The sequence below is a fragment of the Bactrocera neohumeralis genome, chromosome 4 (genome assembly GCF_024586455.1).
Source record: "Bactrocera neohumeralis isolate Rockhampton chromosome 4, APGP_CSIRO_Bneo_wtdbg2-racon-allhic-juicebox.fasta_v2, whole genome shotgun sequence".
NCBI classification, from domain to species: Eukaryota; Metazoa; Arthropoda; class Insecta; order Diptera; family Tephritidae; genus Bactrocera; species Bactrocera neohumeralis.
The window spans coordinates 87,435,176-87,452,019 of NC_065921.1; the positions used below are offsets into that span (position 1 = coordinate 87,435,176).

The window sequence follows — 16,844 nt, forward strand, 5'->3', positions numbered from 1 at the left end:
AAAAACAACAATAATAATAATAACGGAGATATTGATAACATTAGGCTTAACAGTAATGGTAAGGTTAGTTATAAAGATAACGGTGACACTGTTGAAAAGCAAGCTGCTGCTGTTGCTGTCGCTGTCGACGGCGAAGGTGAAGACGTTGGCGATGGCGGCAATGGCGTGAGAGACAATAATGTGAAGCGTAATTTTTTTGGTATACGCCTGCCGTTTTTTCGTCAACCTAGCATCAATAACAACAATGTTAACAGTAATAATCATTATATTATGCCTCTTGTTGACAACAACATTAATATGGCTGTCGTAGGGAGTGTGCATGGTAATAGTGCGGCCGCTATGCAAATGAATGCAAACGCCAATCAAGTAGCCAATGTTAATCAAATTAATGTGCTAGCAACGCCACAGCAACAACAACAACAACGGCAACAGCAAGCAGCGTCTATTAATGGCGCTGCTGCCACCGCCGCGGCTGTTGTTGGCAATTTAGCTTTTGCCGCTCGCTTAGCGCACGCATACAATTACGATAATCACAATGTTATTGATGCTATTCACCATAATCTTAATAATAATATTAATAATAATAACAATAACAATAATGCTAATCATGTTATGAATGATGTTGATGGAAATGTGCATGCTGCAAATATCGATAATCTAAATATTGTTAATGAGCATGTGTTAGCCGCTGCTTATCATAAGCGTTTTTTTCGTAGCTTAAATTATGCTAATACTAATCACAATGTGAATAATAATTATAATAATTATAATGATGATAATGATAACAGTGACCCAGGCGTGGATAATGATGATGAATGGAAAAGAAATCATAATAAATATGATATGACTATAGTACAATACAGATATGTAGTTGTCTTTTATTAGAAGAACGCTGAAGCGAGTGGGAGTGGGTGGGTAAAAGAGTGGAAGAAGTGGTTAACAAAGAGTGTAAGCGTGTTGCCAAACAACAAAGTAATTTTATTGTGACAATTGTTCAGTTAATTGTCTAAATGATTGAGTCTTAAATATGGGGAAAAAAGGCTGTTGTGTCCTTTATCTCGGCTATAACCGCGAAAGAAGAAGGAGAAAAATCTGAAATATTTGGTTAGAGATTTCGCTGAATTTCTACTTTATGAAGCAAGCATGGTAAGTATAGTTTCGTTAGCAAACAGTTGAAAAATCTTCGCAAAAAGCGATGCTCCTGATTCACTCATATAGTAGGACGGTAATGAGGAGGGACTTGTAGTGTGAAGAAGCAGAGACAAGCAAGCGGTTTTGAAGCTCTTAAGGGCGTATTCTAATCTAGAGGCATAAATTTAAGATAATTTTTGAAGTGTTTTAGAAAAACTCATTTCAAATATTTTACCATTTTATATTATCAAAAAATTAAAGAATTAAAAAAATAAAAAGTTTCAAAAAAGCAACTGGGGAATCTCAAATAATTGGCACGGAATCTTTCCCACGATTTCAACCCACCTAAATCATAGGTAAATATTTAGAGAAAAACGCGCTAAAGTTTCTGTTTCGGCTGCACCGGTTTAGATGCTCTTAACTTTATTTTTCCATTTTCGAAAATTATTTAGAAACCAAAATCAAAATTGTGAACAGATTTTTAAATTTTTTTCGTATTGTGTGAAAACTCCTTCTCTTTCTTGTCCGGCGTAGATACCGCTTACGCAGTTACAGCCGAGTTACAGAGCGCCGAACGAAGTGGAAATCTTCCTCTTCCTCCGCTTCCGCCAACGGGTACTGAATCGAAAATCTTCAAAGTTGGACTGTTCTCTTCCATCAGGATAGTATAATAGTGCAGACGCTGTCTCTTGATTCGTTGGACTATGTAAATGTCGCCGTATGTCTCGTAAAGCTCATTGTTCCATTGAAAAAGGACCATATATCATTGCAAAAACTTTCTCTCGAAGGCTCCTAAGACCGACTCATTAGATGATGTCGTTGTCCATACCTTTCTATCATACATATATGTATGTAGTAGGACGGTAATGAGGAGGGACTTTTAGTTTGGCTTTGTTCGTCGCGATAGGACTTTACCTTTCAATTGCTAACTACTAAAGTCCAAAAGTCTTGTTGCCAAGAGTGATTCTGCGTTGATTTCAAGTCTGATATTGTTTTTGGTATTGATGCTGGTTTCAAGGGAGACGAAATTATCTACGTCTTCAAAGTTATTACTGTCAACAGTGACGTGGGAGCCAAGTCGCAAATGCGAAGGCTCTTTCTTTGATGAAAGGAGATATATTTCATGCTGTCCTCGTTCACTACCAGACCCATACGCTTCGCTTTTAGGAAGTCTCCTTGTCTGAAACCTCGCTTGGTAGCGAACGGCACGAAGAGGTTCTTCCCGATTCTGACGAGGATTTTGGTGTTGCTCAACGCCAGTTTACAGAGCCGTATTAGTTTTGCGCGGATACCAAATTCAGGCTGTCAAAAGCAGCTTTAAAATCGACAAAAGATGTGTGTCGATCTTCCTTTCACGGGTTTTTTCCAAGATTTTAGTGGAAATCCAAGATTTTCCAGATTTGCAAAGAAGCTGATGCATGCACCATAACAGTTCTTGGAGCCGTATTTGAATAGCTCGGTCGGTACTCCATTGACCCCTGCCGCTTCGTTGTTCTTCAGGCGGGTAATTGCTAATCGAACCTCACCATAGTCGGGCAATGGAACATTTATTCCATCTTCATTGATTGGGAAATCGTGTTCGCCATCTCCAGATGTTACTCTTTCACTGCAGTTCAATAGGGTGGAGAAGTGAACAGTTAGGTTTTATATGCATAACACTTACTTACACATTAATCTAGAAATTACAGCGCTGTTAGTTTGCGAACAGAAGGCAATGGCAGATTAAGGAAAAAATAACGTTTTAACCTTTATATTTTCAAATACTTGATACTAGGTCATATTGTCTCTTAGCTGACATTTTCAAAATAACTGACCTACTCACGCTGCTACTAATGGCAGAGATTGTCAAGCTTCTTTACTGTTTGTGTTCCAGTGGCAATCAAGTGATAAATCAAAGTTTGGCGAACAACTCACGCGATCAAGCGCTAACATCAGTATCAAATTACAAATATTTGCTTTAAATCAATGTCCAGCACCAGCGGCACAACAGGCGCAGATAAAGCGCGAACTTCTCGGCAACTTGTATGGCGGCGCGCGATTAGCATGAAATGAATTAAGCGATTTTAAGGCGATCACACGCAAGCTGTGGCAAAATAAATAAATAAACCGTAAAATGTCAAACGCACAAAATGCAAATTTAAACAATTTGACAAATTACCAAGCGGGTCAGTGGAGTGGGCAAGCCAAGCGGGTCGTGCGCGCGCGCTGCCGACACCTGCTCAACTGGTCGAATTAAGCTATGCGCTAGCAACGCCAAGTTGCGATTAGTACACAGATTGAGCGTTTGCGCTGCTTGCATGCGTGTGTGGATTGCGGCAATGCTTAATATTTACAAAATAACCGCTTATTCTGCCAGACGGCCAAACAGGTGGCAAGTGATTTTTATTTCCCATGCTAGCGGCCATTAGACGCAACAAACGGGCCAAGAATTCCACAAATGTGGCAAAGTGTGCTTGACGCGGCAGTAGTGGCAGTCGGCGCGTTCAACGTGTCTTCAACATGATGACATTGTCTGCTTGGCGTTTTGTGTGCGCACACAAAGCTTGGCTTAGAACGGTTGCTGCAGCAACTTCTCCACAACAAAACGAAAAAAAGCAACGTGTAGAGAAGTGTAATAATGACGCACCGTTGACGTTTGTATTTTTATTTGTGCCGCGCAGGCGGTACACAGCGGGGTGCTGGCAGAGGCCGCGCCGACAATTCTAGCTGCTTTACACCTCTGCCACTCAGCCATACATGCACATACATTCACATACACAGCGCTGCTTGTTTGCTTGTTGGGAAATTTCAGAAAAAATTAATATACGAGTGAATTTATAGTTTTTTAATGAGCTACATTTTTTCGCTGCGCGCGCCAACGTCCGCACCGCTATGACTTTCTTTCCACGTCCAGCCGCGCTTGTCCGCCCTGCGTACGTGCGCGGTCGCCGCCTGCCATGCCAGCGCATATACATGTAAATTAGCTAGGAATTCCTACAAACAAGCTTTTCATTTTCAATCAAGCATTTCGAATTGTTTGTGTTTGTTCTATAGATGCCGCCGCTGCAGCACCACCGCCCTCAAGGCAGCGCCAAGTCACCGCTAAGCCGGTTGTGCGCTATTGGTATGCAGCTCGGCGCGCATACAGGTGTTATGCGCACAGCTTCCAGATTTATTCTTCTTTATACATTTTCTTTGTATTTTTTCAATAATGTACTTAGCCCATTGTGCGCTTTGGTGTTGCCATATTTCATTTTTCAACTTTTTTTTGGCTCGAAAACAAAGGAGAGAAATGTTAATAAGGAAATTATGTGCGTTGCAGCGGCCGAAATAAGTAAGAAATCAACTGCGCGCGCCAAGCGCATATGCCGCGGCCGGCTGCTGCTTGCTGCAGCGTCTAATTAAATGGTGGCGTTGATTACATCGTAGAATATTTTTTGACAAATTACCCAGCCGCGCGCTTGTGTGCATGTAAATTACCGCTGTGCGTGTGTGTGTTTGTGCGCAAATGTATAAATATTTGTGTACATATTTCATTTCTCGGCGCTGATATACGTTCGCGTTTGATTTATGTGCAGCTGGGAGAGGCTGGAGGTTGGTGTTGGCTGGCCTCCGTGTGTTATGCTCGAGCATTAAAGTGTTAACTGTTCGTCGTTTCATTAACTTATCGCGCTGTGTACGTGTATGTGTGTATGAGTGCGTGCATGTACGCAGTTGACTTTGACTCGGCCCACATTTACAGCAGTGTGTATACCACGCTTGCGTGTGTGTGTTTGCAGTGTATTTATTTGCATCTTTGCAGCTCTCAATGCCTGTTTGATGTATTAATTTAATGCATCGCCTCTGTTATCGGCATTCAAAATGGTATTTTTGTTTGAATTGGCATTTGGTGGCGCTGCTGCCGCTGCTGCTTGAGAAACAGGTTAATACCAGATAGCCATTTATTTTCGTGTTTTACTCCTTCTTTCGGTTATTAAAATCTGTCACTGGCGATGCGCGTATGCAGGCGCTGATTTTGGTGGATGTCGCAAATGCCTTGACCCACACAATAGTTTTGAAAGTTCATTTAAATGCGCTTAGAATGTCAGAAGATTTAATCGATCGTGTATAAAATTTAATAAAAAATTTTAATAACAGCCATTAAACTGACGTCGAGTTTAAAAAGATTATATCGAAATCTTCTTCGATACTTAACAAAATGCTTTCAAAATCATTTTTCACTGCAATTTCTTTTGCTATCAAAATGGTACCAGTTCAAACATTTTCAAAAAAAAACTTCAAGGACGTGAGTTCAAAGATAAACTATTAAAAAAGAAAGCCGTTCATTCCGGGTTACGTTCAGTGATGTGTTGTCTAGACTTTTCCTTCACCAAAAAAACTTTTTTTAAACGAGGTCATACTGCAGAGATTACTATAAAACGGATATCTCCTCTTGTGTATATACGATAAACACTATTTGTAGGTATCCTTCAAATAAAAGAAAATTACAGATAATCTCTATAAATAATATACAGCAATAATGTACATACATTCAATCAATTTGGTCAGATATATAAAGCATTAGCCCACATGATTATATGAAGATTATTTTCTCTGAAAAAATCTGTAGAAATTTTAAATAAACAGCTAGAGATCATATATAAGTGTTTTCTTCTTCAAAAAGTACTTTTTCAATAATGTTTGCTGTTACACTTCCTCTTTTATCGGGTCAAGTACTTCTATTCATTTTAACAGATCTCTAATACTAACTATGTTATGGAGGTTATCTTCGACATCTGGACAATACACATACAAGTGAGGTATGTGACAATGCTTACGGCTAGCCGGCTCATGATTTTCAGCTATTGGGACCAGGTTAGGTGTCACTACGGGAATGGTAATGTGAAGCTGGCAATGCTACTGAGAAAAGAAGACTCACGAGGAACTAAACACATCATTTTAATTTCATTCTCCAGTAGAGAATATTGGAGCAGTGGTTCTGGGCCCAACAGTTACAACAGCGAAATATATATAATGACTGACGGATAAAATAGTGAAATAGAAGCTGAAGTGGGCTTCTTTTGGCGTAATCCGTAGCCAGAAGGCTGCTTCAAACTAAATGCCTATAATTCAGTGTTTCACGCCCAAATTGTGGGCATAACAGCAGATGTCAAGTGGACTTCTGTTCTAATCAGCACGTCCATTAACACTCTTGTAGTTAGCCAAGCGATAATTAAGGTTTTTCGTAGCGTCAATACAAAATTCCAGAGCGTTAGGTTATGCAAGCAGGGAATAGCTAGACTTTTAGTAGGTAACTCGGTTAATTTTGGTTATATGTACCCGGCAATATACATATTAATTGAAGAAAATGAAAAGCTAGATATGCTGGCTAGCTGGATTTACAATTCCCCTAAGCTACTCTAGGCTGTTCAGCTCCTTTAAAAGTAGTTTAAAGTAATGGAATCGAGGGGTATACTTCAGTCTTGGATCATAAGCAACACAAGACATACCACAAAGTTACTTTGGAGTTTTGATGATGGTGGACATACTAAAAGGCTCACATTTCTAGGCAAAAGGGAGTTTAGTAGTACTGTAGGGGTCATCATCATGAAGATTCCATCTTCAGGAAGTGGGAAAAGTGGATTCGGCTTAATGCAGAGTACGCGCGAACGATAATGAGACGCTGGTTCATTATCAAGCCTCCTGCGGGATCAGAAGGAACATATTCCACGGCTTACAATGCTCCAACCTTATAGGCACTGGGCACCTCTGGTGGAAAAGAGTCAATGTTTTTATGAAATCCATGGATTTTGTGAATAGGACTTAAAATGGTTACCACTTGGGAGAACAATGGACCTAATGATGGTCTACGGGCACTATTGTGTGGCCGACTATGATCAGCGCTCATGGGCCTTCATTTTCAACCAACCAACCAACAAACCCTAACTTTCTTGAATGAAATTTCGGTTTTGAGCGATATCAAAAAATTCCATATAGGTGGCAACGCTTGAAACTCGAAATGTAATACCAGATAAAAAAAAAGGGAGGGAGAGCGGGTTTTCCCTAAAGTTTTGGTTTGAAAAAGTAAAATTGGATCACACGTACCTAGTCAGGAAGTTTAATATGGAAAATATCATCGTTTATCAGTCTTAAGTATACTTTTCTATTGAGCTTCTTTGTTTACTAAATTTAGTTAAGGCAAAAACTAATCTTCACTGAAGAAAAAACATTTTACTTCTTTTTTGTTTGCTTTTTTAATTTATTATTATATATTTTTGTTTACATAATTTTGAAGAACTCCCAAGTTGACCTCTCGAATTCCGAAAAAAAAACTTACTAGTCTAACATTTTGTAGAAATCACTGCTACTTGCGCATTCCAAAAGCTGAATTACAAGCTAAATAACACTTTTTACACCCACGCGCTTGCGAGCGAACAGCAGAGGTCAACGTGGTTTTGAACAGTTCTCGTTGTTTAATTCATCTAAGATTGACAAGTAGACAAATTTTACGAGCTAGAAATAATTCACGAACATACAACTCTATCAAGGTATATTTCGTTAACTAAAATGCAAAACAACGTATCATCAAAAAAAATTAAAATCGTTGTCAGATATAGTAAACAATATATAACCATTTTATAACGGAAACTCTAATTTTGTTTAAATATGACTTATGACAACCAATATGTAACCATTTCATAAGGTTCAATATGAGTGTATGATAACCAATATATAACCATTTCATAACCACTTTATAACCGAAACTCAAATTTTGTTTCAATATTATTGGTTTTATTATATCGTTTTTTCTTCGCCTCTAAACTTATGAAAGTGATGTTACGTTATTTTGCACTTTAGGTGGCGATTTGTATGTATGTGTGCAGCGGGATTTAACTATGTGCCTTGCAACTAAGTTTCGAGATATCAAGATTTTTATGGGTTTCTAAATTTATTTTATGCTGCTTTATTCTAAAAATAGCCGCGCATTTGCAAAGCATTAAAACTTTGTATTAAAGCGCGCTTACATTTGCATACATATGTAAGTACATGCATGTGTGTGTGTGTGACTGTTTATGCGCGGCCTAAGCGTCATGTCGATTTTTAATTTAGTACTTATAGTTTTATGGAGTTTCCCAAATTGGTGAACAGTCACCAGCGGTGGCTTGTTTCAGATGCACCAAAAAGGCAACTGAGAAATGCTTAAATATCAAAAATTGTATATTTGATTTGAGAACCTAAATATTGATCGAAGCCATACACAGTTAAGTACATGCGGACTCGCATAATTAACGTAATAAAAGCAGCAACAATTTGACGCCAGTCAGCTGCCTTTTTGGCAGTTTTTATGACCGGAGCGCCGCGTGGCGTTTGTGACAACTTCGGAGGCCTGCGAAGCTGACGTAGTTTGTGTGTGACGCTTGCAATGATTTTAGCTTTTTTGGAAAATTTTTTATCGCTTTTTTACGATTTCACTATTTTTCCGAGCAAATGTAGGCGACTCAAACGGCGAGAGTGAAGAGCTGACAGCCAACAGCCGATAGCCGACAGGCAACCATCAACAATTAGTGATATAAGAAGTTATAAAAGTCGATGGCAAGTGATTTTACGGCGAACTCTGTGATTCGCGCGCAATGAGGCCCCGAGTGTGGCCACACCAACTGGAGTAGGGCATAATATATAGGAAATGCAGCGACGACAACACAGATCGTATACATATCGATTGACGTCGATTGTGTAGATAGTTGGACTGATTCCATGAAAATCAGTGCAAAGAAATAAAACTCGCGCGAAATTATTATCGATGATTGGGTTGCGCCGATTTCTAGCTTTTGTGGCTTTATCAAAAGCGCTGCGTAGCCATGCGCAGACAGGGGGTGGCTAATCAGCGCGAAAGAATGTTAAGTAAAGCAATGCTAACAGGTCATAAAAGCGACTATAATCTATAAATAAATTTCTTTCTTTTTACGAGTATGTGGCAGTAAACTCATTTAAAAAAATTGCCTGAGTTTTTTTATCAAATTCCAAGCAATTTGGAATGAGAACATACTTTCTGGAATATGAGTGACATTTTTCATAATATTTTTATTTATTTGTGATTTATAGCAATCAAATTTTATAATTATTAAAACCAAAAATAACGTTTTGATTTTTAAGAAGGTAATTGTTCAAGAGTTGAGTGGATGATAGAGATGATTTGTAGGAAAACTATTGAAATATGGAAGAATTATTTTTCTTACAACCATCATAGACTTAGCGAGCATACCAATATATATTCAAGATCATTTTTCAACAGCAACGGTTGAGCAGAAAGAAAGAGATGTTCAGAAATCGCACTCTAAAATAAGTTTCTTTTTTTGTTTTTTTATGAAAAGAATTCAATTTTGCTAAGATGAAAGCATTTTTGAAATTTTAGTCGAATGAAAGTGTTGTTTTTTCTCAAAAATTTTTTTTTATTGATTTTGTGAAGGAACGTTAAAAGCGATTTCAATACGAATAAGTGAGTTAAATTTTGCGCACATCAGGCTTAACAAAAACCTGCCGCTTTGCAAGCTGGACTTAAAGATATTTTTGTAGTTTTAGTCGAAAGAAAGTGTTATTTTATTCAAAGGGCTTTTTTCATCATATTTTTGGTTGCTGTTCTAAAAATTTTCTCTCACTTCTTCTCTTGGCTCATCTTTTAAGACACTTGTGTCGCGCGCAGAGTCGCCGCTGCTTCAGATGGCGAATCTAACGGCAAAACAGAGAAGATAGCAACACTACAGATCTCTCAAACATTTTTCCTACTTACACTTGGTCACACGCCAAGGCATAGTAAATAAATATTGTACTTCCAGGTTAACGTGGGTGTGAAAAATGCTGCTACATGCCACCTTTTATGACTATTGATACCCATAAAGCATTGTTGGTTTTAATGATCATAATGATCATAGTAGATCGCATACAAATGCCGTGATACGTTTGCTTTCCGGCACACAATTAATTATGTTTTCGACATAACAAATTGGGTCAAACAACTATACAGGGTTTATCACCTTAGTAAAGGCATTAACAGCTGCACAGCGTGCGTTCGCGTAAGTCTTGAGGCAGAGCACTAGAAAAAAATTGAAGTGAAGTTAAGCAGAAGACGACACTGAACCCTACGCGCTCGAGTTACAACTGTGGTACGCCACAGTGAGGCTTTGGCATTTGTGAAGGTGTTAAAGCAATTTGTCATATGCCTTGGGTGGGTGTACGCTGGCGCTGGTCTGCTCTTGGCGTTACGTCACGTTACGTGTGCAGTACTCAAAAGTAATAAAAAAAAATGCTGGCATGCTGGCGTTTTTTACAGAGATACTTTTTTCGTCAACATTTATGGCCATTAACTGGGCTTATGTGTATGTTTTGCTTTTATGATCCTTTGGCACATTAAAAGAAATGATGAAAACTTGGCTTATTTCAATGGCAGCACGAGTACCTCCTTGTAAATGTGCGGGTGCGCTCGCTCTCGCACTCACTCACTCCCCCGAACGCACTGTCTCTAGGTGAGTGCATAGGCACTGCACCTACTTATCATCAGTCTTTGTTATTGCAATTGTTGCACGGTTCGCACTGCCGTCTATTTGCTTATTTGAAGGTATTTGACTGTATTTTGTTTGGTTTGGGATTTTCACAGAACCAAAGGATCATTAAACATGCACTGACCTTCCGCATTCTGTGCGTTTCGTTGGTCGTATTCTCTGTTTATGTTGTTATTGTATTCGAAGGTATGCAAAAGTGGTAGTTATTGTTATTGTAGGGTACATGTGTGGTTGCTTGTTTATTGTTAGGTGTTATTTGTTGCTTCACTTGATTTGTTTTGAAATGCTACACTCAAAAGTGTTGGTTTATTTCGTTTATGTGATTTTGGAACTTTTGCGTTGGATATTGAGAGAACGTGGGAAGCGATTTGAGTATGAATAAATGAGTTTAACTCTGCGTACATCAAACTTGAAAAAAACCTGATGTTTTGAGAGCTGGGATTAAAGACATGTTTGTAGTTTTAGTCGAACGAAAGTGTTATTTTTTTAAGGGCTTTTTCTATCGACTATTTGGGAAACAATTTACGCAGATACTAGTTATAACATGTCTTGCACATATTTTTAGAGTTCGTAAAGATAGTCTCTTATAATTTTAGACACCACAACAAAAATCCAACAACCTCATACTCATTACACAAACATTTTCGTGTAGCTCATTGCCAACGTCGTCAAAACCGCTTCCTCATCCTTTCTTGCGGCCTTTGTGAATTTTATGGTTTTGCTACACTTGTCAAACACAGGAATTCGTAGAGTTCAAATGTTATAACTACACGCTTGCATTGTTTACTTAAATAGCCGAAAGAACACGAGAACATGCTTCTAAGTATAGGCTAGCATATGTAAGTATACGTGTAAGATTTTATGTCTTTAACTCTGTAAAGCGTCATATACGCATTGTAAACTCCTAAGCACCTTTGCACTTGTGCTGGCAATAATTCTGTTAGGTAATTTGTTGGCGTTGTTGTTATCTATGTCCATGTTTGGTATGCCTGGCGTGTTTCTCACTCCTTCGACAATTTGTGGACGAACAATTATGTTTACTTTTATGTACTCACAATTATTTGTGGCCGTATGCACTGATACATATACGCTTGTGTTGGCTGCATGAGTTGCGCATGCGCTGTATGTGTTTAGTGCGAGATTTTAACGAGCAATTCAGTTAATTAGCAGACAAATTGATGGCCCACTTATAAATATACTCAGGTGGGTCTAAAAATAATATTGAGAAGGTGGATGTATGCATTATTGATAAGCTCCCAACTGGGAATATATAAAGTAAGTGAATACAGGATGCCTTCCGATTAAAATTTACTGAAGTAAAGTGTTTGTATTTTCGTTCCGGGAGCTCTGCCATTTCAAGAAAATTTGGAATACAGATTTTTATACTTATACCAAAAAAAAAAATACCAAAAGAATTATGTTAAAAATCCGGAGCGAAAAGAAATGTCTGAAACGCATCTTCATTCTGATATATATTTTCGCTTGTATAAACCAAAAAATTCATGAAAAAATATTTTGGCGATTCAAACCAAGTAAGACCAGTATATTAACGCAAAGGAAATACCAAAACAGCAAATCAAGAAAGAAGAGCAAACTCTTACGAAAGTAATTTTAAAAACATACGTCACAAAATTAATTGATAAAAAATGCATAAGAGATCGGATATCGGATTATCGGAAAGCAATATCAAAAAAAACAAAGAAAAAAAATGTGTCAAATTATTTTGTTAGCTTGTGTCAGGTTTCATTTGAATACATTTTCGCTAATATCTCTAAAGCTTTTAATGCAATTTGGCACTTTTCGTGCTTGTATTCACACTTGGACAAATCGTTTTGATCGCCTCAGCCATAAATTTAGTATCAGACACTAATAGATATGTAGAAAATTAAATAAAAAACATCATCTACGAAGACAGAGTTCGCCAGCTTTCACGGTTTCTACGTCTTCTTCTATGAAACAATAAGTGTCAAACGGCTTGTGACGCACGTGTAGCTGGCGTCAAAAAACCTAGTGCTGGAATTTTCGTGGTTTTATGAAGAAGGAGGTTAGCAAAGCTTAAGCCATAATAGGTAGTCGAAATTTAAAAACTAAAATCGAAATTGTGTCCTATGAGAGATGCGTATGCCTCATTTAACATTTCTTACTATCCTTCTTACTTATCCTCGAATGAAATTAAAAATACAGAAGCATAAATATTGTTGTAGCAAGAATATCATTGAGATCCAGGCTTGTTCAAAAAAGTTATATATGTGAACTGCCTGCGATTCTGCTGTGGCCTGACACCCATACCAGTCTTATCATAAAACAGATGTTATTGATAGCGGGGTAGGCACTCCTTGACCAACCCTGTAAATTATTCACGTTTAGTATCGCCGCTCTGCTATCTGAGTAGAAGGAGGTTGCACTCCGTAGCAATACTGCAATAACAATATACTGCAATAGGAAGGATGTCTGAGGTTGGAGTTGATAGAGAGCTCCTGACGGTAAACCCCTCCACCAATCTTTCACACAAGCTTCGATCCATCCGTAAAGAAGAACACTGCTCTTCTCCTCTACTGGCTTTTTCCCACCAAGAACTCCCTCGCCGTTATATGGAAAGAGAAGCAGCCGCCAGAGCTCTGTTTGTCAATTCCATGATCCAAGTGATCTGGTATGAATTTAAAATGAGTGAGGATTTCCGAATGTTTAGACACGTGTTCTTTTAGGAACCCAGATTCTCTGAGTCTGATAGTAATTTTCGCAGCCATACATTTTCCGACGATATCTACGGGTACTATGTGCATGATGGCATTAAGTGCCATGATTGGTGTGAACCTCTCTTTTCGATATTTCGGCTTCCATGAAAGCTTCCCATCCAGAAGGAATGCTAGGTATTTCACTGTATTGGCATATTGCAGACGGATGTCTCCAATTTTCGGTAACGATGCCAACACCCTGTTGCTTAGTTTAACGCATTTAGGTGTCATCTGGCGGCGTGAAACCCCGGTGGGTCACGCTGTTTTTGATTCATAAAACAAGTTCAAACAGCTATGCAACAGCAAAGCTAGAATGCTGTTTGCAACGTGCGTAATTTTGTCTAGCTTCGCATTTTACATCTGCCTTAGCTATTCACCGTTCCTTAACGTGTTAAAAAACTCTACAAAAATTTACCGATCTTGGCTACATTTTTTCTCCTAAAAGGGTTTTTATTTGTCACCTTTGTGATGCAAATTTTGACTCAAAATTTTCACAAATATTAATGCCAATAAAATGAAATAAAAGAATTTCAATAAAATTTTGAATATTACGGGTATTTGTTTATGCCGAACGTGGTCACGGCGGCGCCAGCGTTTGCGGTTTCATGTTTAGCTGTTTTACCAATTTTGGTGTGAATTTTTTTCCTCGAATTTTTCAATAAAATTCATAAGCTTGTGGGCATCTAAGCAAATATTCGGTTGTGTAGGCAGAGCTACTAACATTTTTGTACTCCGGTTTTGCTTCACACAATTTTTTTTTCGTACTTTCATATACAAAATTTATGACTTTTGCTCAGACGTTTTTGTTTAACAAAATTGTCGAAATATTTGTTGTTAACAGAAATAAGTCTTACTTTTTGTTGTCGCCACCGAACGCAGCTATTGCCATGCTTTATTAATAAGCCAAGTTTTGATTACTGACAAGTGTCATTTTTCTTTAGGCATTTGCATATATTTGCCCCAAAGCTGACACCCTGACACCCCCTGTACAGGTCCAGCAGAGGCAGTGTGGCAAGCAACAATGCAAGCTGAGCTTGGTGCGGAGCTTTTGTTACAGCTATCAGTTAGTTTTTTTGGCTTTATCTCACCTGCTGGCACACAGTCTATTCACAAAATCTTAAATCGCTGTTTTTATACAAATTTTGTTTGTTGTGTTCTTTGTTATTGTTATTTTATGCTGCTGGTGTTTTTTGTATGTTTTGGTTTTTTGTATTTTTTTTTTTTGATTTTAGTGTTTTTTGTTTTTATTTTTTATTTATTTTTTTTTGTTTTTTTTTCGATTTTAGTATGTTTAATTTTTGGTTTTTTTGACGTTTTTCCTTTTATGTCTTTAAGTGTAAGCTTGGTTGAAGATTTTCTTATCGCGCTGTTAAGTTTGTTATTGTAATGTTTTTGTTGCTTTTCGCCTTCTAGGTGGCATCATTAATTTTGTTCACGCCATAAATCAAAACTACTTTAAATTTGATTTATTTCTTTTTATATTTGCATTGTTGTCGCTTTAATCTGTCGCCTCCATTTTTGGTTGGTAGGCGCAATGAAGCCGTTATATTTCACGCCTTCGGCAGTTGCGTGTTGGAAAACGAGATATTTTCAATAGATAGAGCTAAGTGTATGCGCATAACCAAACATATGTACATATATGAAGAATAGTACTTTGTTATGCTAATTTTAAAATTTTTTAAGGAAGCGTGTTTCGCGTGGCAAGCTTTGTACCATAGATAAAATTTTATATTAATTTGTTAGATAAAGCGTGTTGTTGTTGTGCGTTATAACAGCGCGGATAGACATATCTGTAAACAATAAATTAATTGTGGAAGCAAGTTCTAATGAGGAGATCGATATTATTGAGGTCATATTGGTTAAAGTTTAAACAGAGATGTTTGCAAAGGGGGCCTTTAGGGGTCCAAACAACCCCTCCGTTGTTGTAAAGTATAAAAGTTAAACTTACTTGCGGATTGCGTTTAGCGAAGACAGATGCAACGGTTTTGCTCTTATCCAAATCTATAGAGAAATTGCTGTTTCGAGTGAAGGAATTTTGAACATCAAGGCTTCACAACACAAAATTTGTAGACAATTTTTTAAAACGAAAAGTAAATATACACCAATGAATAATTCACCTAAGCATTATATTCTACTTCTTCTTTATTGGTATAGACACCGCTTACGAAGTTATAGCCGAGAAGTTTCACATCCGAAGTTGTTTTGATCTTTTCTTTGGGGGGTGGTTTTTACTTGGCGGGTCCCAAATCCAACGCTCAACTACTGGAGAAGCATGCTTCGCCTTCTCACTTTAGCTCATCTTCAAACAGAAGTTTTTTGGCTACCCAGGGATACTTGGTCTAAGACCGCAACTCGTGAGCTGCAGCTCAGAAAACTTTACTCACTTGCGTGAACTTCTACACATGGTTCCAACCTTTTATAAAACAATAGAAAAACTTCTATTGAAGTTTTACGTGGGATCCGAGAGATAAAAATAGTCAGTGTTGCCACTATTTTTATCTTTCGGATCCCATGCAAAACTTCAATTGCAAACCTCTTACAATTTGTTTCTTTACACGACGCTGATTTGAATATAGTATACATATGTTTGTGTGTATGCATGTATTTATAAATATGTAAATTAAAATAATTATTTATATTAACACGGCTTATCTTTATCTTTGCCAATAAGCAGACGAAGTTTATCGTAAATTTTTCACACTTTTTCGTTCCGCCAAATTTGTAATTTATTCTGATTTTATTAAAAGTTTTAGTCTAATGAGATCTTAATGCAAATTATACGGCTTATAAAAATATTTTAAAAACCTGAATGTAATGAAACGAGATTAACATACAGTTATCTAGAGAGTTTTTGTTGCTATTATTGTGTTGTAGTTAAGTGTGTGGATATTTGGACCGCCGCCTCTCATTAGAGAGATTTGAGGCTTTAGTATTTTTGTTGTAATTAATTTTTTTTTTGTAAATAAAAAAAAACGGCGGAATATTCTTCAATAAAGTCTCTTCCCAAATTCCATTGTTTTTCCTACCAGTTACTTACTAAGTGTTAGATTTTACTGAATGGCTGGTTTGCTTCTGACTACTGTGCTTCCGACAAGCTTGTGACACATTTTACTAAAAAAAATTGGGTAAATTGTATTTGTATGAAATTTTTAAACTATTTAATCTATAAAAAATCCAATTATGAAGTTTGAAGAATTCTTTTTTGAGGTTTTGAATATTGATATGAGTCAAATATTAATAATATTATCATTTGACTCCCACTTCTTTTTAAAGCAGTATTGGTTTTTCAAACAATTTATGTTTAGTACGAAAAAAACAGAAAGGAACGTTAACTTCGGTTGCACCGAGGCTATAATACCCTACACACATTCTATACAGGAACTTAATTTAGTAATCCAAGCCAAATTTCGTGAATATATTTTACCAAATGCAATAGATTTCCATATCAGGACTTGATTTTGCT

At 37.4% G+C, this 16,844-nt stretch overlaps 1 protein-coding gene across 1 annotated transcript in view; it reads left to right on the forward strand.

Moving 5' to 3' along the window:
* LOC126755894 (putative uncharacterized protein DDB_G0282129) overlaps nucleotides 1–885 on the forward strand; it is a 29,755-nt gene extending 28,870 nt beyond the window's left edge. The window contains exon 6 of the mRNA XM_050468617.1: nucleotides 31–885. Within this exon, the coding sequence (XP_050324574.1) occupies nucleotides 31–885 (855 nt within the window). The remainder of the gene's footprint in view (nucleotides 1–30) is intronic.
* Nucleotides 886–16,844: the final 15,959 nt, after the last annotated feature.